General features: G+C 39.3%; 1 protein-coding gene across 1 annotated transcript in view; it reads right to left on the reverse strand.

Annotated features, from left to right (window-relative positions):
- Nucleotides 1-22,848, reverse strand: part of Mamdc2 (MAM domain containing 2) — a 153,332-nt gene that overhangs the window by 12,965 nt on the left and 117,519 nt on the right. Inside the window, exons 10-11 of the mRNA XM_060387614.1 lie at nt 16,311-16,404; nt 14,539-14,691 (exon numbers count right to left, since the gene is read on the reverse strand). Coding sequence (XP_060243597.1) covers nt 14,539-14,691; nt 16,311-16,404 — 247 coding nt within the window. The remainder of the gene's footprint in view (nt 1-14,538; nt 14,692-16,310; nt 16,405-22,848) is intronic.

Here is a 22,848-nt window from a genome sequence, read left to right on the forward strand (position 1 = left end):
GTGCTTAATGTCACCGAGCCAAATGCTTATGATGTACATTTTACCACTGACTGAAGCACACATAGCTTCTATATAGCAGGAGGCACCATCAGGCTGCTAGTATGGGGGCCTTTTAAAGGACTTTTGGAAGAAATGAGGATGCGGTAAGGGGACAGACAGGTCAGACCAGTCAGTTATAGAGAGAATATTTTATGTATTGTATGGATGCATTTTCATCCATAAAAATGAAAAAACAAAACAAAACAAAACAAAACCCTATGGCCCATAGGAAAGGGTAGAAGAGAAGGTAGGACATCCAGCAGGTAGAAAGGATTCTGGGATAGAGCCAGGCACAGAGGATTCATCCAGGAAGATATGAGGAGGACAGATGCATGGTACCTGAACAGAGTTAACCAGCCATGTGGCAGAATGTAGATTAGCAAAATGGTTATTTTAAGTTATGAGGCAGTCAGAGAAGAACCTAGCTATATAGCCTAGGTATATGTGAATATATTTTTATTCTTTATTAAAGGAGCTTAAAGCTGGGAGAAAAAAACCCACCACAACAGTAAGCCCCACATGATGTCCAGCATTTTAGGAGTTTTTATCAATTAATTCTTTAGGTTAGAACATGGTGTAATGGGTTTTATTTTGCATTTTCAAACATTTTACCACACCATTAAAAGGCATTTCACAGAAGCCTTCTCAGGCAAAGTGGGCTCTGACAGTATCAGACAGTATCATGGGAAGCTTAGCTGTGGAAAGACTGGAGATTTTATAATAGCTGGAGTTCATTCCTCAGACAATGTAGACCCCTGCAGCAGCCAGGTTACATACCTGGGTATCAGGTACCCAAATCTTAAAAGACAACGACTTGAAGTAAGCTGTTCTTCAACTAGATATATACACACTCGCACATACGCAGGCACATACACATACAACATGCCCTGCCGGATCAGAAGTTTGAGGCCACCTGGTTACGAAGACCTTGCTTCAACAAACAGAACAGAGAAAACAAACCAAACCCAAACAACATTTCAAATACATAGTTTTCATTTTCTCTTAACAGCACAATTGCACAAATAAATTATTCTTTGATATTGTGCTCTTAGGAATAGAGAAGGCTCCTACTTTCACTTAGTAGTGTGTTGGAAGACAGACATCAAAGAGCATGCCGAGTGATGATGACTTTTTTTTTTTTTGGAATCATTAAGACAGTGAATGGAGCTGCTTTTCTAGGAGGAGGGATGGGATGGGAAGCCCACCTGTTAGGAGACTCAGTGGGCCAAGAGCTGAGACGATGGGGGTTAGGGGGGAGAAATTATTCACGAACTGGACAGTTATCTGTTGATTTATTTATTCATTATCATTTGGCCACAAAAATCCCCATTTAAAAAAATCCTTCTAAAACAAATACTTATAAAGAATTCTGACTGGCTGGCATGATATAAATAGCAATAAAACCATAGGAAGTTTGTTATGCCTCGCCATCTCTGTCTTATAAACAAGAAGCACAGTGGCATCTGTGTTAGGAAACTTTCTGGTTCTGTAGGCTAGAGCTACTCACACAGATGGTGCAGGAGCCAGAGAAATAAATCCTGCAATGTCCATGCCACCTTGATGCTAGTCACTCTCCATCTGTCACAGAATGCTTGCTTTTTTTTAAAATTTTTTTATTTTTTTTTATTTTTAGTGGTGAAATGGTAGGCTAGAGATTTTGGAAGGTGTCCTTATTGTCTTTTTAGAAAAAAATTACTGGTCATCATTGTACTAAGGTTTTTATCATACAGGCTCTATCTTCATGATTTTTTTTTGTCTTATCATGTGCTACTTACCTTTAATATTTTTCTTTTAATAGCTTACTTGTAATAGCTTTTAAATGAAATTGTTACCCATATATTTATTAAAACAAGAAACTTCATGTTATCATGAAAGTAGAAAACAAGCTGTAAGTCTATGAAATAACAGTTCTGACATGCTGGTTATGGGTTTTTCATATGCATGGATATTGCTGGCAAACCTAAAAGTAGCCATACTATTTATCATTTGTTGTGCTGGGAGTGGATAGAATGTGATTAGGCGGAATTTTGGTTTAATGACTCTGTGAAGTGTCTTGCTTTCTCCTAAGAAAATGTATTGGTGGTCACAGGCAATGGCTTTGTAATTTATAGAGGCACACATGGTACGAGGCTGCGAGTCCAGGGAAGCAGTACAGAGCCAGGCATCAGATTCAATAAAAGATTCACGAACTGTAAAAATAATGATGCCACACATTTTGGTAGCTTTTATTTGTTACCAGTTCATTATCAGAGCAACCCGAAGGACTAGGAGGGCATTAACTGTTATTGCTGGTTTATATATGAGGGAACTCAGATTCAGAGAGGCCGTGGAATCATGCCCCAGGCTCTGCAGCCAACAAAGAGCAGAGACAGTTCACTGCTGAATGCTTTGTCTTTTTATTGGACTATACCATACTAACCTCAGAATATGGAAAGGTCTTTCTGCATTGCCCTTTGATAAAGCAGAAATGGTATCTCCCTTGCAACTGGATAGATGATGATGTATTGATCCTGACAGGCACAAAATTACCTGATGTAGTTATAGAGGGATTTTTTTAGCTTTTCATTTTATTTAATGGATTAACATTGACTTAGTATTTAATGCAGTTATTTATAGAACAGCTTTGATGCCTCTCTCCTTTCTCCTTTCTCCCTATATATGCTCATCCAAGTATAAACTGATGGGCTTTAAAAATGGAAAGTAAAAAGGTAGAATGCAGTCTATAGACACAGATGTGTCCTGCAGAAGTCCCAGAATGCATTATGTTAATTAAAAAAGGGCCCCATGGCCATTGACACTAAATACATAAACAGGAGGCATCAAGGAGACATATACTGTGCTACTGTCCTAAGTCTCAATGGAGCACTTTGCAGTGTATAAAGCAGGAAGCCCCACCTTTTAAGGTCCCTCCTGTTATCTTATTATCTACATTTGAGAAGAAGTCATAGAAAGGTTTGTTAGGACTAAATGCAATAAATCATGCATGTAGGCCATGCAATTTATTATTGCTTGCAATGTGAACCTAGCAACACAAAGCTTAGAAAAAAGCAGATAGTTATAAAAACTTCACTAAGTAGATTTCCATGATATTTAATGTATATGTTTCTTTGTCTGATCTATAATAGGCTCTCAACGTCTTCCTCAAAAAAATAAAAATAAAAAACAAAAACAAAAACTTATGAACTGCTGTTAATTGGTTGAGTTAAAGTACATTTTTTCAGGATACATCTCTCATCAAAGAAAAATTTCAGGGCTATTCATCTAAGCAACAGTATATTAACTATACAAGTCACTTTAATTCAGTGTTTTTTAACCTGCCTAATACTGTGACCCTTTAATACAGTTCCTCATGTTGTGGTGACCCCCAACCATGAAATTGTTTTTGTTGTTATGTCATAGCTGTAATTTTGCCACTGCTATGAACTGTAATGTAAATATCTGATACGTAGGATATCTGATATGTGACCCCTGTGAAAGGGTCACTTGACTCCCAAAGGAGTCTCAACCCACAGATTAAGAAACACTGCTTTAAATATTATGACCTGGTTGGCCAACTGTTTTCTGTGAGTACGGAGCACAAAGAACACATTTGCAGCACTTTAATACTCAGATTCTTGGTTGACGCAACTTTAGTCCTAACTCTTTCCTTAGGCCTACTTTTCCTCACAAAATCTTATTTTCCAAGAAACTTTCCAAGTCAGGAACCTTCCACCCTTGATATCTAATCAAGGAGACATATAATAATTTTCTTCATCTTCTACCATCCCATAGGTGACAGCAAGATAACCTTAGGCTACCTTCATCAAGAATCCCGGTAGGCCAGTTCATCGGGAATCCTTCCTGTCCTGACGTTACTTCCTGTTAATTTTCCATGCCTTGATTTTGTGAAGCTCCTTGTTTCTCTGTTCCTCCTTGGCCATGTTGTATGTTGTATTCAGATTAAGTCCACTCTCTCCGCTCCACTGAGAAATCACCCTGAGCTGGTTCCTATGCCCACCAGGATGGTAGTAAGTCATCTGCTTTATTGTGCTTTGACAAATACAACTGCAATATTTTTCTTAACATAACAGTCCACAGTGTTTATTACTCAGGATGGGGAGTTATACAAGGAAAGACACAGGCAACGACATTCTCTGTTGGGCTGTATATACTATGATTGGGGGTACTCATGGGTAAGATGACAGATTAGAAACTTGTCCCAGAGATACGGTGTCCATTTCTGGCTTTTGTGGACATTCCACACATATGGTACTCAGACATACATGCAGGCAAAACAGCCATACATGTAAGAGTAAATAAGTTTATATTTTTAAAAAAGCAGTCTATAATTCATTGCAATCCATATCAAAATGCTAATTACATTCTTTACCAAAATGGGAAAAAATATCTCAGAATTCACATGTAAGCACAAAAGAACACAGATATACAAAACATTCCTGAGCAAAATGAATACCTTTACATGTTCTCCATGGTACACACACATGCGTGTGTGTATACACATACACAATAATAATTATTAATGATGAATTAAATTAAAAATTTTAAACTGTATATACTTTTGTTTATGATATTATGACTATGATTTGATCCCCAAAGGAATTAAGAGAAGAAAATATAAAATGTAAAACACACACACAGAGCAAATGAATTAATAAAAGCTGAAGCTGTAATTACGATATTACCAGCCCATCTACACTATTTCTGGGGTACATACTCTATGGACTTCTCATCCTACTTAGATATTTGTCCAACTGAGTTCCTTGCCACTCTATTCACAGTAGCTAGGAAATGGAATCAGCCTAATTATCTATCAACTGATGAATAGATAATGGAATACAGTACATTTGTATAATAGGATTTTATTTAGTTCTAAATAAAAATGTAATTATTAAATTTGTAGAGAAATGTTTTGAACTGGTGAGGTAGCTGAGGCTCAGAAAAACAAATGCTGCATGTTCCCTCTCATGCATGGATTCCAGCTTCAAATTTTTATGTTTTTGTGTTTAACTTGGAGAATCTTAAGAGGTCAGAAAGCTAGAAAGGGTGCATGAGAGGAGGGAGAGGAAGAAAGCCTTAATGGCAGTAGGGAATAGCAGCGCATATGCGATGGCTCGCTTTTATCATGCCAAAAGGTGCTATGTTTATGTTGCGGGGGTAGGGGCTGGGGAGGGGAGAAAATTCATCAGCAGATTTCTCAGAGGTGGATCCTATGTGCTGCAATACTGACTTGCTAGGCAAGTCAGGACTTGCGCAATAGTGGCATGACTGTTGTGAGGGCAAACAATTGCTTTCCCAGTGGATTTGAGATCTACTTCATCTAAGGGATTTCATGCCTGATAGGTTAAACTTGGTTAAAGGCCCATGGCTGGGGAGGTCATAGGCCCTAAGAGAGAATGTACTACTGTTGTTTTGTAAATTGACATGGTGTCAAATTACTTTGTAAATATTTGTGTTTATACCCATAGATTAGTGCTTCTCTAACACTTGGTCAGAAAAGCTTTCTTTTGTATTAACAGTGGTTATAACAGAGGCTCATAACTGATCCAAATGCTGAGAATAGTGACTGTTGAATGTTCAGCTCCAAATGGGACATGTAAATCAGCCTCCTAGGACTCAGGAAACATTGGGGGAAAGGCGTAGGAATGTAAGTGCTGGGGTGTATGGAGGGGTACTGTGAGATGCTGTCTTCTAAGTGTGACTCAGCGTCTATGGCTATCTGCACAAAATCAAGGGGACAGCATTCTGGCATGGATGGAGGAGAGGTTCATGATATTCCATTCCTAACTGAGGAGCTATTGGCAACTGATGGTTGTTGGGGGAGGGGAGCCATTTTCCTTTAGGGGTGAGGCCACTAAAAAAGCCATGCTCTGCTAGAATGCCCCACACCCATGCATATGCAGACTCAGTGGATTATTTCTAAAAAAAAAAAAAAAAAAAAAAAACATAACAAAACAAAACAAAAAACCATGTAAGTGGGAAGGGGGAACTATAGGGAAAAGTTTGGGGACAGTAGAAAAGGGAATTTGGGTTGGGTATGATCAAGACACATTGTATGCATGTTTGAAATTGTCAAATAATAAAGATTTTCTAAAACTGTGACTGGTTGGCTTGTAGTGCAGAACAGAGCAATGCAACTTCTAAGCAAAATCATCTGTGGTAAATAAATGATGTTACAAAAACAGATATCAGAGTGGCTTTTTTCGGGCTCTAGTGTGTGACTGGTATTGCTTCTTTACCTAGGGGAAATTTAGGACAGGCAGGTAAAAAAAAAAAAAAAAGAGTGTTTGGAAGGGCTAATTACTTAAAAGCCTCAGGCAAGTTGAGAAACTGACAGGAAAGTTGCAGTCTTATAACATCTCAGGAGCCAAGAAGCTCCTGACAAGAAGGTCAGCATACCAACCTCTGTTTTCATTTACAACTTTGAGACTGCAAGGGAACATATCTACAGATGGAATCTTCCACCTGAAAAGTTCCTTTTTCTGCTGTATAAATGCTTGCTCTCCTTCACTGTTCTGATTAAACACAATTTGCTTCTGTAGAGCTCATTATCCTTTCTTTTATTTTCACATCCCCTTGATCAATCCTGATCTGGCTGAGTTGACACCTATTTCAGAGCTGTCAGAGAATGTCCCAAGCTGCAAGGCAGCAAGGAATCAACAAGTGCCAGAGAAAAGGGAAGGTGCAGAGAAAATAGAGAAGGTCCACAGAATGAGCTCAAGACTCCCCGAGCTGCCTCCTTTAAGCACTGCTGCGGAGACACCAACAGACTGAGTGATGTGAGCAGAAAGTAACTAGTGTTCAAAGTTGCTCAAGCAGCTGGGGTTGGGAGGGCCACATTTTATGAGGAAAGAGAGACCGAAAGACATGGCAACCTTCTCTTGAGAGATTTATCAAATTCTTTTTTCTATTATTATTATTATTATTATTATTATTATTTATAATTATTCATTTTGTATCCCGGCTGTAGCCCCCTCCCTCATTTCCTCCCAATCCCACCCTCCCTTCCACTTCCTCCCCTATATCCCTCCCATAGTCCACTGATAGGGGAGGTCTTCCTCCCCTACTATCTGACCCTACCCTTTCAAGTCTCATCTGGACTGTTGGGATCCTCTTTCTGTGGGCTAGTAAGGCCACCTCACCATGGGGAGTTGATCAAAGAGCAGGCAACCAAGTTCATGCTTGTGACTGCCCCTGTTCCCCTTACTAGGGAATCCCCATGCAGACTGAGCTTTCCATGGGCTATATCTGAGCAGGGGGTCTAGTCTTTTCCATGCATGGTCCTTGGTTTATTCATCTGTCTCTTCAGGACCCCCTGGGCCCAAATTTTTTGCCTCTTCTTGTTGAGCTTCTGTTCCTTCCAGGTCTTTCTATCTCCCCCTTCTTCCATAAAAGTCCCTGCACTCTGCTCAAAGTTTGGATATGAATCTCAGCATCTGCTTCAATACCCTGCTGGGCAGAGTTTTTTTTTTTTTTTTTTTTTTTTCTGGGCAGAGTTTTATAGGGGCCTTCTGTGAAAGGCTTCTTAACTTGAAGAGACTAAGAGACAGAAAGTAAAATGCAAAACAAAGTAGGGTTTCCTGCTGTCTCACCAGCTAGAGACAGCATTTAAGTTTAGTATGTAGAATAGAGGACAGTTCTCCAATAAACTCCATACTCCATTCTTGGAAAGTATGCCTGGGCTGTAGGCAGAACCAGATGTGTGTCCAGGAAGCAAGCCATAGCTCCACCTCATATTGCCTCAGTTCTTATATTCTGGGAGGAAAACTCCATCGCAGAATTGCAACATCTAGAATTCAGCCAAATTTATCATAGATTTTAAGTGTGTGTGTGTGTGTGTGTGTGTGTGTGTGTGTGTGTGAAAATAGACAAACCCTACTGTGGCAAACAACCCATACATGGACTTATCACATAAGACACTACAGTTTAATGGTTTGAGTATATACAACGAGTTTGAAGGGTCAGGGCACAGCTTAATAATGTTACTCTTGCTGGTATGTACAGAGCCCTGGGTTCAATCCCCAGCACTACAAAACACATGCATATATTTATATGTGTACATAGATTTGTGGATAGAGTCAAGAAAATGGATAAAATGGGGCATTTCACCAAAGAACATGAATCTATTAAAAAACAACCAGGTGGCATGATGGGTTTCAAAGAAGCAGAATAAGGATCTCTGAAAAAAAATTTCCATAAAAGCAACAAGAACACTGGCAGAAACAAAACAGTCAAAACTAACTTCATTAGCATTTTGGCAATTAACCAATGGCCCTAAAAGCTCAAGATTGCTTATTTAAAGGAGTGGTTGGCCCTTGCTAACAGTAGTGACATGAACTCAGCCTCATCTCATCTACACCTCTCCTGTTATGTGACAGAACTAAACACTAAGAGTGTTATGACTAAGCTCAGGTGAGGAGCTGATGGGCATAGACACTGAATCAAAACAGGCAGGCCACCTCCCAAATACTCCATTCCTGGGAAATTGGCATTATTTGACCCATTTGGCAGCTAAATTGAAGATCTTCATTCACAGGGCTTGTCTTTATTTAACCTGAGATGATGTATTGATCCTGACAGACACACAGCAGCTTGACATATTTATAGTGTGGCTTTTCTGAGCATTTCTTTTCATTTATTGGACATGTATTGACTGACCATCTAATGTAGCTGTCTATAAAACAGGTTTGTATGCCTTCCTCCCCCCTGCATTTCTTTTTCCTCCCTTGTGTGAGTTCTGCCAACTGTAAACGGGCAGGATTTTAAGCAAGGAAAGTGAAAACAGAACTGATTGAGGAGCACCTTGGTAGATGCTTTACCTTGGGCCCAAGGCAGATGCTGATGGCCTTTGGTCTTCAACATAGAGGTTTCTTCAGGCACTCCTAGCTTAAGCCTCTGCACAATTTCTCTTCACCTATGTGAATGAGCTAGGAGGAGGGAGTCAGTATAGAATGGGCACATGTCTAGGCCAGTGCGGGTGGGGGTGTATTAAAAAGTACTTTTCCCTTTTACTCTCTAGGTGATGGCCGAGAGACATAATTCAACGTGATTTATTAGATGTCCCCACTCTCTTGAGCAGTCAAGTGGACATAGCAGTGGCCAAGTCAAAGATGCATCATTGTTGGATGGATCAAAACTTTCCTTGTTGTATAGCATCCCCCCCCCATTCCTGCTGTGAGGACTCATAGCTTCAAGTGTACTACCTCCACATAAGGTCACATTTGACTCTCCATTCTCATGCGACTCCAGGGTGACAGCATCCTAGAGCCAGCACTGTAACTGAGATTTCACGAAAGCTGTTTCACTGCTTAAAGGGCTGCATGTCTCACACCTGCTGTTCCCTCACACATCCAGAGTCCTGATCTATTATTGCTGTCATGCATCCATTTTCTTGATCCATTACTCCTGATCTACTCTCACTTATCTTTTAAGACACTGCCAATGAGACGTTGTTCCATCATCTCTAGAACTTGGCCTTTCCTGCTTTACTTGTAGCTCTGAGTTATTTGGATTTTTGAAAATATGTCATGGGTATTGAGTGCTCAAGAGGTATGGAATGAACCAAGCAGGGACCTTGGATTGAAGAATATTAATGGTAACTTCCAGTTCTAAGATATTTGATTACATATCCATTTCACTTTTGATGTTGATAGCTTGAGTAATTAGTTATTTTGGGGGCTGGTGAGATGGCTGAGAGGGTAAAAGTGCCTGCCCCAAGCTTGATGATCTGAGTTCAATCTCTGGAATTCACATGGTAGAAGGAGAACAGACTCCAGACAGTTGTTCTTTACCTTTCACGCTCATGCTGTGGTATGTGCATACACACACACACACACACACACACACACACACACACACACTCTGTCTCCAATCAAATAAATGTATAGAAAAACCCAATCAGGTCTTTGTTTATGCTTTCATTTTTGAATGAGTCACACTTGCCTCTCTTTGATCTGAGAGCTGATACATCAGCCTTATTTAACCCATGCTATTAAAGACAAGAAAGCTACTTTCCATGTGGTCGGGATAGACATCAGGAGAGTGGGCTGCACTCCTGGAGTTACACGCATAATATCGGAATACAGACACTAGCAATGGGAAGCCTGTAGATCATTTCTGTTGGCCACATGCATTTTGAGCCATGAATGATGTGTCAGTGATGCCAGTGTGAGTGTGAAAAGAATATGGTCACCAGAACCAAATAAACCCGAAATACAATTCCCACTTTATCAGTTACTACTGTGTAGCTCCGAAGGGCACTTAACGTCTTCAAGTTTTTATTTCCCTGTCTGAAAAATGGGACCTTTAACTTACAGATTGTAGGAAGGGTATAAAGATTCCAGGCACAGAGCCTGCCCAGGGTAAATGTTCAACAAATGATTCCTAGCTTTACAGTGAGAGGGTCATTAAAGTAATCGATAGCTCTAATGCAATGCTACATATCTATACGTACCTTGGGCATAGTATAGTAGAATTTGTTTTCTTGCTTGCATTGGTATGCACAGGGATAAAAAGATAGATTCCAAAGTATTTTATTAGTTAAAAATCTGAAAGGCATCTTGTAAATCTTTTGGAATTTAATATTGAAGCAGGTGAAATGGTTTATTTTTAAAAATCTGCATTCTCCACACTGTGCACCAAAGATTTTCATTTAATGTGTCTAGTATTCATTCAGAATAAATATGGAGTTCAGTGAGAAACATTTGCATTCATTGTTTTGCTGTGAAGATTCACCCTAGCCAGCTGAAACATTCTTTTAAGTTTTCAAAGAGACAAAGGCAACACAACCACACCATCTTCAAACAAAGCTACCCTAAGGTTATTAATACATGTTCCCATAGCCTGGTGATGCTGTCAATAAAGAACTAGACTTACGAGTCATTTAATACATCTTCCATATGTTTTTGATGTATTTTTCAGTTTTGAATGTGTGGGAAGAGGGTAGAACATGTTCTATGAGACAAGCCTAGACCGTAGCATAAAGCCATGAAGAGCAGGAGCACGCCCGCTCATTTAACATGAAAGAATTTTTCCTTCTTCTTTGATCTCCAGCCCCATCACACTGACTTCTGGGAAGGAATCTGCTATGGGTTAAGCCGCATCTTCCCAAAACACACATGATGAAATCCTAACCCCAGTACTTCAGAGTATGGCTATATTTAGAGATTGGGCTTTTCAAGATGTAACTGAATTTAAAGAGGATTGTTAGGGTGGATCCTGATTCCATACAAGTGTCATAAGAAATAGACAACAGGAATGTGTTGGCACAGAGGGAAGGCCATGCGTGGACATGGCAAGAAGTCAGCTGTTTGCCATCCAGAGAGGCCAGAGGAAAGCAACCATGTTGACACCTTGATCTTGGAGCACTCCTTGAAATTAGGTAATTGAGTATGTGTTTGTAGTATTTGTCATTTTTCTAGAAGTCAAAGCTGAAACTAAGAATTTAAGTAGCTTTCTTAAGGCCATACTCGGTGAGTAGAATATGTTAGATTGTCCCAACTCCTAAGCTCGTGGGTCTCTCCCACCCCCGGCCTGGTTGTTTTCCTTTGCTCTTTTCAGGTGCAGCTCCTTCACTATTTACTACTTGGATTTTTCCCTGCCTTCCATGTCCAATGCATTCCATGATGTTCTTTAGCCAGAATAGCACCCTCCCAGCCCCCGCACCTTGCAGTCACTTTATGCTAATCTGTGATGGTATGTTTTCATACCTCTAACTGAAGCCTTCTTTATGTCTGCATAAAAAGAATGAAAACTATCAACCTTCTCCCAGGAAAAATTCCTCTAACAGATTAGCTAAACTAATTGATCTAAACTACTAGAAAATTTAGTAGTTTAAAATTTAAAATTTGTATCTTCCCCCAATCCTATTTTTTTTCCTTTGGAGGGTTTTATTGTTGTTTGTATGTTTGTTTTTATTTTGAGGCCGGTCTGGCTATATAGTCCAGTGTGGCCTGGATCCCATTATGTGATCCAGGATGACCTTGAATTTGTAATGTTTCTGCCTCAGTCTCCTGAGTGCTGGGATTATAAATTGTGCCACCATGCCAGGTTTTGGAGGTCTTGCTAAATAATTAGCATTCTTATGTGCCAGGAAAGGCTTTTGTTTATTCATTCATCCACTCACTCATTCACTTATTCATGCATTTTCTCACTTATCCCGTAAAGATTTTTACATGTCTATAATGTATTATGTCACAATATTAAGTACTGTGGAGAGTCAACAGTTTTATAGCACTTTGCCCTCATGACATTGCTATTTAGAGCTAATAAGGCTCATTTTTGCTGGGCATTGTATCACAGGCCCAGAACTTAGGAGGCAGGCATAGGCAGATTAATTTAAGGCTAGCCTTGTCTACCTAGCAAGTTTCAGGTCAGCCAGGACTCCATTGTAATATGCTTTCTCAATAAAAGGGCTCAGTTTGGAGATTTTCATCAAATTATCCCTGTCCACAAAATTCAGTGTTGAAAGTCCATGAGGCTGCCTCTGCGGTAGCCAGTTTTTTCCATGATGGGATAGCCTGTCTGAGATTAGAGCCAATCCAGAAAACCCAGTGGAGAGAGAGTAAAGAGTCTCATGATTATACAGTTTATCCCTTGCATCAGAATATGCCTGAATGGACCTTTTCTGTTTCAAATTTCAGAAAGAGCCCCTGTCCACTTAAGTTGGTTTGAGCTGCCAAGTGTTTTCATATGTGACATCTAGTTATCATTGTAATGCATTTTCGCAGGGAGCCTCAAAGGATCTCACAATATTTTTAGAATCACTGTTCAGTACTGAAAGTGAACATCTCGTCTACCTTTGGCCAGTGCTGAATCTCCTCTACAGTGTTCTTTTCTGAGGAAACACTTTTCCTGAATCTGACAAAGCATCATGAGGAAAGGGCAGTGGTAGAACCAGGTAGAATATTTTAGGTGAGAGCACATTAGTTTCTGAAGCCTGTGGACACTCTGGGAAAATAGTTGGAATCAAGTGCTCTTCAAAGAAAGCAGAAATTTTCAGAAAAAACCTGGGTGGTTGTATAGAGTTGTGTACTTCAACATGGAGGCATGGAGAACAAAGGGCTGGTTCTGAAGGGTTAGGCAGAGGGAAAACTTCCAGGAATGCTGTGATGAAGAAGTTCCAAATGGCCAGCATTTAACATTGGTCACCATGACAGGAGAGTCAATAGCCAAGATGTAATTTAAAACAGCACCAAATATTTGAAAGTTTTTTTTTTTTAATTTCTCCTCTACCTGCCATGACTAAAGGATGACAAACAGGGAAGGCAGAAGAGGTGATGGAATAAAGGTTAAAGACTAGACAGTTTTCTCCTTTATCCTCCTGAAACAAGGAGGCAAGGGCAATCTAGGAAAATCAGAAGCATTTTAATTGAATGAGAAATGGAAGTTTTGATTTGGACTAGATTCTAACATGCCTGAATTATGACTATTCTAATACCTCAGCCAGTCTGGGAGTTAAGGGATTTACCAAGGTGTGGGGAGAAAAGTCTTCAGGGTATATAAAGCGAATGATGAATTTATTTGTGGTTGTGTCCTACCATGTTTGGCTATTCAGTAAAAGGTTATATACACTATATATTGCTCCATGTTCATAAATCTATGAACTTGGTCATAGATTTATCTTGAGGTTAGTCATCAGGTACATAACAATATAACTGGCTTCTCTATACAGACCGGGAAGCTTAGTATCAAGGCTCTCTGTGAGTTTAGGTCAGGGATAATTTTTCTTCCTTGAACTAAAGGTTGTGCTTCAATCTAACAGATATATCAAAACAGGGACATATTTTACCACTGACTGTTTTCATTTGCAGTTGTAATAGGAAGATCAGCTTTGAGTTTTTCCTATTGGAATATTGGAATAAATAGGACTATTAAATATTCCTATTTAACATTCTGTGTTAAAATATACTCCTTAGCCAGGCCTGGTGGCATACGTCTACATCCCTGAGCTCTCAGGAGGCTGAGGCAGGAAGATTCTGACTTCCAGGCCAGTCTGAACAAGTCCTCTGTGTATGAGAGAGCGAGAGAGAGAGAGAGAGAGAGAGAGAGAGAGAGAGACTACTCCACCTGATTGTCTGTACGTCCAGTTATCTGCGCCCCTGCTTCATCCCAAGAACACACACATGATTCCTAGATGAATTTTCTGTCTTTGTTTCAATTGTAGAGAGCATGGAGTTGAACTTATCTGCATGCTCCTTATTTGCCTGTAAATTTATGTACTAAGCCTTAGTTAACTTCGATTTCTTTGAACTAATTTCTTTGCCTGAGTTTTTGTTTCTCTTCCAGTTTTAAAAACGTAGTTCTAAGTTATCTTTGAAGTATACATTAAGCAGTATTCTAAAAGATGATTTTCTAAAGAATCTATTACAATCTTATGGGTACAGAATCACACATATTTCATTCCACTCACAAGACGTTAATGTGCACATTCAAAACGCAGTGAATGACCGCTAGCATGCTAAGTTATGTTTTTAGGAAACAGAACCATGTGGCATAACTCACCTACCCCAGTAGTGTGATCTCCTTTGGGTCCTGTGTAGGAGGTGGGTGTTTCTCCCCTCCCCCTGTGCCAGCTGCTCCGGTTTCTTTTCTCCTGTGTAAACGCACATTCATCTTGATCGAAAGTGCACTCTCCAGGTGGAGGAGGAAGTCTCTCTGGAAGGAAACAGCAGGTGTTGTAATTGCTGAGGCAGTCGATGAATATGTATCATCTCATGACTCCTACCTGCACTGCTTTGCATGTATAAGAGGTGTCTGGCCATATGTCAAGCCTATAGAGAGGCAGACCCCAACAGATGGCCTACCAAGCTTTTCCTCCAGCGAATCTATGCTCCAGCATGGGTCCTATGGTGGCATAGAATCAGAAATCTAGCTGAAATATTGAGTTACTTTGAGCAAGCCCCCACCCCGCACACACACTTGGGAATTTGTATGAGTGGAATTACAAAGCTCTGAAGACTGTGGATACACTCCTCTACAAAAAGACAAACAAAACATAAAGAAGCAAATTAACTAATTAAGATTAAAAAGTTGCATAATGTAAGAGCATTCTTCAAAAAACCAGGGTAAGTGAAGGATACCATCATATCAGCTCTATATTTCCTCTGGAGGAGAAGAGATAGGTGAAAGACAGAGTGACGACGACTGTAGGCAGAGCTGTGAAGCTTAAATGTTCACATTTTTTTTGTGCCTCAACATCCTTATCTGTATGTGGGGATATTAATGGCATCTACTTCATAGGATTGTGAGGACTGAATAAGATGGTGTGTGTGAGGAATTTAGGACATGGTAACAATACAACTATTAGTAGTAAAAATATTAGGAAATTTTATATTGCTATGAAAAGTCTCACTTTCCATTTCCAGACATAATTGTCTGTGCTTTCTGTTGAGGGTTGAACCTAGGGCTATGCACACACAAGGCAAGTGCTTTACAGAGCTGCATCCCCAGCCAGTATTTGTCTTCAATATTGTCCTAACTAACATCAGTAGTTATTACCACTGAAACAGTGCTGTCTCTCAACTCAATGGTGACTTCTTTGGATCAACATTGCTACACCTCCCTGCATCCATATTCTTAGTAAAAATTTGGTGTTATAGTACTTGGAGTCCTAGCAATAGCAATAAGACAACTAAACCAAGGGGATACAAATTGGAATAGAAGGGACAGAGAGTAGTTCTGGGAAGAGTTGGAGAGGTAAATATGATCAAAACCAAGTTGTATAAAACTCTCAAGGAACTATGAAATAAAACAACAAATAACCATTAGCAGCAGCATAAGGCTATGTCCCCTGTTGCTGCTGTAGGCTCTACTGCTTTATTGTCACTTAATTGACTTAGAACATATCAACTTTATTAAAAACTTAATGGTACAGATCTTGCAAGTATTTGTGAAACAACAATGCCATCAAAATTACTTAAAATGTGTATTTCCTAAGAGTATGATGACAATTATAATACTAGTTAAGATGGAGCACACTTGTTTTTAAAGTACTGTTTGGGGACATTTCATAAGCATTGTCTCCAGCATTTAGGGAGGTATTGCTAACTTTCCTTACAATGAGGAAAAGTCACACATACAAAGACATACAGAGCACTGGGGTTTTCATTTCCAACTTGTGGAATCTACTACAAAGCTCTGTGGAGAAGCATGTCTGTGAAGAAGAGCAAAGGATAGAATAGCATAGGTCAAATGTCTGAGATTCTTAGAGTAACTGGAAGTGTCTGTCATCGGGTAGAGATGCACACAGCTGAAATGAGTGATAGTCGTCTTACCTGGAGACTGGCAGTTTCCCAATTGTATGGCAATGTCATCCAGGGCTACAAGTCCACAGTCCCAAAAGCTTTTGCACAGGCTCATAAAAACCACCTGTAATTCACAAAAATTGAGCTATGAATTCTGTTAGTTAAAAAGGGAAACCCTTTAATCTTGGATTTACTCACTAAATAGACCTGCACAAGCAATTCGAAGCAGCCTTTCATCACTCATATGAGAAACAGGATGTAGCGGCATGAAGAATGGCTCCTATTGGCATACAGCCCTGCAGTTGCATTCTTTTAAGCAAAGTGGACTTTATAATAATATACCTAATATACCATGTGTATAAAGATAAAAACTAGAGGTGGTCCTCAAAGATTGGCAGCTGGTCTGAGGAAAGCAAGCAATTAGCCGGGTGGTAGGAAAAAGCCTGCTAGGTTTCAAGTATCTTCCCTTAATAATCCCAAAGTGGCGGTTGTTTCCCAAGGATCTTTCAAATGTCTCTAGTACAAACATTATTGGTTGTTTTCTAAAGAACTGTTTAGCAATGCACTTTATTTACACTATGAACAAAGTTGCGCTGACCACCCATCCAGAGACTCTTGTTCCATTTCTAAGACAAAGACCCTTGTCCCTATTTATTTGTTGTCATAAATAAAAGCATTGACATGGTCATTTTATCAGTCCCTATAGTTTTACTGTTGTGTATGAAGCAAAAACAAATCCATACCATATGTTATTAAATTCAGTGGAGTGGGGTGGGGTGGGGTGGGAGGACAAGAAGGAAGAGAGAGAGAGAGGAGAGAGAGAGAAGATATTTTGATTTCTTCCAATCAGGCCAGTTTAGTTGTTGTTGTTCCTCTTTTTCTCATTTATTTATCTTATTCACTTTACATCCTCGTAGTCTCTTCCCTCCTCCCCTTCCAGTCCCACCATTTTTCCTTTTCCTCTCCTCTTCCCTTCCCCCTTTCCTCAGAGAAGGGACACTCTCTTTCCCATTTTACCCAGCTCATCAGAGCAAAGATTAAGGGAATGCCCAGCCAATTCCTGGCCCAACCAAAAACCTACCCTATTGGAGAGTGCCAACCCCAGACACTATGAAAGATACTCTGCTAAACTTGCAGACAGGAGCTTGTCAGAGTAGTCCTCTGAGAAGCCTTACCCAGCAATGCCTCAAAACAGATGCTGAAACTCAGCCAAACATTGATGGATGCATAGGGAGTCTTGGGGAATAGTAGGAGGAAAGAGAAAAGGACCATGACGTGACAAGAGTGCCACAAGAAAAACAACAGAGCCAACTAACCAGGGCCCAGAGTGGTTTGCTGAGAATGAAGCATCAGCCAAAGACCATGCATGCTGGGCCTAGATCCCCTACAAAGATGTAGCAAATGGGCAGTTTAGGCTTCAGGTGGGTCTTCTAGCAAGAGAAGTGGAAACTGCATCTGACAGGGACTCGCTAGCTTTTCGATCACTTTCCCCTTATGGATGAGTATATACCATGTGTGTCTTTCTGCTTCTCGGTTATCTCACTCAAGATGATCCTTTCTAGTTCCCACCATTTGCCTGCAAATTTTATGATTTCCTTATTTTTTAATAGCTGAGTAGTATTCCATTGTGTAAATGTACCACAATTTCTGTATCCATTCCTCAACTAAGGGACATCTGGGTTGTTTCTAGATTCTGGCTATTACAAATAAAGCTGCTACAAACATGGTGAGCAAATGTCCTTGTTGTGTACTTGAGCATCTTTTGGATATATGCCTAGGAGTGGTATAGCTGGATCTTAAGGAAGCACTATTCTTAATTTTCTGAGAAAGCACCAGATTGATTTCCAAAGTGGTTGTACCAGTTTATATTCCCACCAGCAATGGAGGAGGGTTCCCCTTTCTCCATATCTTCTCCAGCATGTATTGTCACTTGAGTTTCTGATCTTAGCCATTCTGATGGCTATTAGCTACATATTATAGGATAAACATACTAAAATCTATATTCCTAATGAAGCTAAACAACAATAATTAAGACCCTAGGGAAGATGCTCAATCCTCATTTAGAAGGACAAATGCAATAGACATTGGAAGCAGGAGAAGACAGGGAACAGGACAGGAGCCCACCACAGATGCCCTCTGAAAGACTCTACTAATTGAGATATTGAAGCAGAGACTGAGACTCACAGCCAAACTTTGGACAGAGTACAGGGAATCTTATGAAAGAAGGACATAGAAAGACCTGGAGGATACAAGAGCTCCAAAAGGAGACCAACAGAACCATAAAAACCGAGCCCTTGGGGCCCTCAAGAGAATGATACCCCAACCAAGGACAATGTGTGGAGAAGACCTAAGACCTAAAAGCCCGATTCAGATGTAGCCTGTAGACTCAGTCTCCAAGTGGGGTCCCTTGTAATTGGAACAGGGACTGTCTCTGACATGAACTCAGTGCTGGCTCTCTGATCACCTCCCCCTGAGGGGAGGCAGCCTTGCCAGGCCACAAAGGAAGACAATGCAACCAGTTCTCATGAGACCTGATAGGCTAGAGTCAAATAGAAGGGGAGGAGGACTTCTCCTATCAGTGGACTAGGGGAGGCTCATAGGGGGAGAAGAGGAAGGGCAGGATTGGGAGGGGACAAGGGAGGGGCCACAGCTGGGATACAAACTGAATAAATTGTAATAAATGATAATAATAAGAAGAAAAGAAAAAAAAAAGAGCACTTTTCCCTGGCTGGACTGCCTTGACAGGCCACAGGAGAAGACACATTCAGTCCTGATGTAACTTAATGAGCTGGGGTCAATCAGGCCAGTTTAAAGGCTATGTTTCAGATGTACGATGCCCAAAGAGTGATTCTTAAAATATGTACGTTGCATTTTCACAGTAGTTGACAGATCTGCCTCGAACATGCTGTTTACTGTTTAATTAGTGCAGGCTAGTATAGTCCTGGTCTTAACTCACAACTACAAATCTTCATTCAAGTAAAGACAACAAAGGATGACATAACAGAAGTTTGGATTCTACTTATGGTTAATGAGAAAGCTTGACTTTCTAGGTCCCACTGTCCTAAATGTTGTAGCTTAGTTTTATTTATGTGTGTTATTACTAGGGTTCTTTTGCTCATGATGATCAGATTCTTTCAAAATCAGAATTTATTTTAAGAGAAAAATCACTATGCAAACCACCATAAAATGTCCTAAGCCAATCTCCCCAGAGGAAGCTCTAACTGCCTGATGTGTGATTGTTTCCTGGCTCAGTGTTCATATCCTCTTATAAATGGGATAGCTAAGAAATATAAATGTTTATCTCTGTGGATTTACACAGAGCAAAACAAAGTAGGGTGGATTTTATGGTTCTTTTTTAAGGCTTCTGTTAATCTTTCATCTTTAGAGATTGTAGAGGCTATCTAAATAATATGTAAAATATTTTACTTTCTAGAATCATGTCTTTGAACTTATTGTGCATTTGGGAAACAAAGATCTTTGTCATTAGTCCCAAACAGTGTCACATTCTATTAGCATTTTATTGTTATGTAAGAAGAAACACACTGATATGTTTTCATGATTTAGCGAATTACTTGTGCTAAACAGAGGGAAAAATTGGCTTTCTTTCCTTTTGTCAACTTTTCACATGTTCATTTTTCACAAGTATACTGGAAGAGTACTTTTGCACAATGAATATAAAGTAGTAAAAGGATCCACCCTCTAAATCTTTCCCTGTAGAAAGTTCAAACATTTTGCAAGGCAATGCATTCTAAAGACGAGAAATATTAGCATGCTTTTAGATGTTTACTATAGCACTATTTCATAATGACTATTAAACCAAAGAAACATGCAGGCATGCAACAGATGAAATAGCCTAAATTTCAAAAGGAAAGAAATAAACTAGAATACAACAGTCTGAGGAATAGGCAATCATTAAATTTGACTGTTGTGAAAATTATTCAGTGCTGTAGATACAGATTTACAGTGCTAAGTTAAAAAAGCTGATTAAAAGAGAAAACAATCCCCAATGCATCTAAAATAATAGAAAAGGCCTAGAAAATTTGCTAGCTGTATAATTATTATAAAGGCTTACAAAATTATGGATATTTCAGAGTTTCCCCCTATTTTCTAAATGTTTTATAATTTATTATTATAGTTAAAAAAGGTATCAGGATGTCTATATTTAAAATGTGGAATAATGGGGTTTGTAATGTCACTCAATAGCAGAGGACCTGCTTAGCATGTGTAGAGTTCTGGGTTCAATTCCCAGCAAGAGCTAGAGATGAAAGTAGAACACTGAGTTAAGATTTACTCTAGGCTAGTGTTACTTATTATGGCAGCCTGTAAGGCACAAAATCTTTTCAAATTAAAGTTATTCAGTCTCATTAGTCGCATGTCAAAGTAGTCAACACCGTAGCCACATGTAGCCATATCCCTAACTGAATTGAACAACAAATTTATAACATTTTCCCATTGAAAAAAGTAACATTGAATGGACTTTTTGGATCTTTTTTTTTCCTTTACCGAATAATATACTTGGCTCCTGTTTGTTATGCCAAATATGTTGAACACAATGCCAAATGTGTTTTGAACAACATCAGGCTGTCTCTACTTCAGACTTTTCCACAGGTCACATGTCATTCTGTCTGACCACAGACCTCCCCAAATCCATCATCTAGATTCAAGCTAAGTCCTCAAACCCCAAATTTGTTTGGCACTTCTCTGTCAGCATTCCAGAAAAATAAAAGAAATCTAACAAGATCATCTTGTGCAGCCTTGCAGCTGGCATTCTCCACCTATGCATTGGTAACCCTAAGCACTAAGGTTTCTGAAGGCTCTTTGGCATGGAGAAGTGATTTTTAGGTAGTCGGTGACCAAAGTCACTGCTGACTCACCATGTATTGACTTTGTCCAGGATAAAATAAGAGTTAACCTGCTGTCTGCTCCAAGAACTTTCTTTGTGGATACCTGCGCACCCATTATTTACAATAACTAAATGCACAGATTGAGCCTGGGTGTCCATATCACAATGTATGAAGAGTATATATAAAACGGAGTTTTATTTAGCTATACACAGAATGTAACTGTGACATTCGCTGGAAAATGGATGGAACTGGAAGCCACCATGTTAAGTGAAATAAGTTAGACTCAGAAAGATAAGTACCACATTTCCTCTTATATAAAAATTGTAGATTAAAAAAATACATCTGTGAGCCATGAGTATAAAAGAGGGACTAACTTGGAAAGAGGAAAGATGACCAGTAGGAATGAGATGAGAAGACAATGCTGGAAGGGTTATGGTCAAATACATTTTACATATTAATAAAAATATAACTCATTATTTTGTACAATGAACGTACACTAAAAACCCTGTCACTATGGATAGAGATAAAATTGTGTCAAAGGAACAGCCATAATCTAAGTTCATGAGAGGACAACCATATATAACTATATAAATATAAACGTATGAGGTTAATATCTGTTGTATATCACATATATGAAGTTAATATGTACTATATAATATATTATATGTATGGTATATAATATGCCAATATATAATAATATAGTATATTATGAGGTTAATACTCTTATGAAATTAGGTATATCTCTGTCTATATATATTTAAAACCTCAATGTTTATGACAATTTTAGTAGTATGTCAAAGATAGCAAACCATTCCTAAAACCTGGGAAATAAACCTTAGCCTAATGTATATTAGAACGTATTCAAGAAGGAGAAAGATGAGGTATAGAACAGTGTTTCATAGACCTGAAGTTGGATGCCAGCTCTTAGACAGATGTTCTGAGCTGTACAGGAGAGCTCAGAAGTTAGAACTACCTATATTCACTAAATCAGTGTGTTTCAGTGCCTGAAGGTTTCAGCCCTTGGATACCAGCAATGCTTGAGAATTTTTGTTTTGATGGAGACTACTCATTGAGGAAACTACCCTAAACTAGCTTTGGAAAAATAATACAGAGTGAATGGAAACTGCACAATTGTTCTTGTAAGCATTTTAGTTAAGATACTATTTAACTTAGTCTTCATTGTGTTAAGAAGAAATACTACATATGTTCTTTTATTCACACAAGAGTGTTTTGATCTCACTGCTATTGATACCTTAAAGCCAGATGACTCGATTGTGGCTGTATTCTGTGTGCTGCAGCATGCCTCACATTATCCTTGGTCTCTTCCTAAAGCTCATGGCTAGGTTAACTGGGCCCTAGCAGTAACAAGTCTGTGTTTCATTGTTTCTCTTTTGCCTCATTTCCCAAATAATTAGCCAATGAAATCAGTCTTCCCCAAGGAGAAGAATAAAGAAAAATAGCCAAGAATACCACCAGCCATGCAGCAATCTGAGCAGCAATCTATGTTTACATGGACGCCTGGTGACATCAGCAACACCAGGTTGAGAACGCTGCTTACTTCAAGAGTTTAAGACATTTCTGGCTCTCACTAGCCATGCTAGAGTCAGATTACTCAGACCCCACATAAGCTTTTGTGCCTATGACTTCAGAAAGATGGCATTTTTATTGTTAACAAAGCTCTTCTTCTATCACTCCGTCTCTCAAGTTGTTGCTTTTATCATATG

The sequence above is a fragment of the Meriones unguiculatus genome, chromosome 1 (genome assembly GCF_030254825.1).
Source record: "Meriones unguiculatus strain TT.TT164.6M chromosome 1, Bangor_MerUng_6.1, whole genome shotgun sequence".
Lineage (NCBI taxonomy): Eukaryota > Metazoa > Chordata > Mammalia > Rodentia > Muridae > Meriones > Meriones unguiculatus.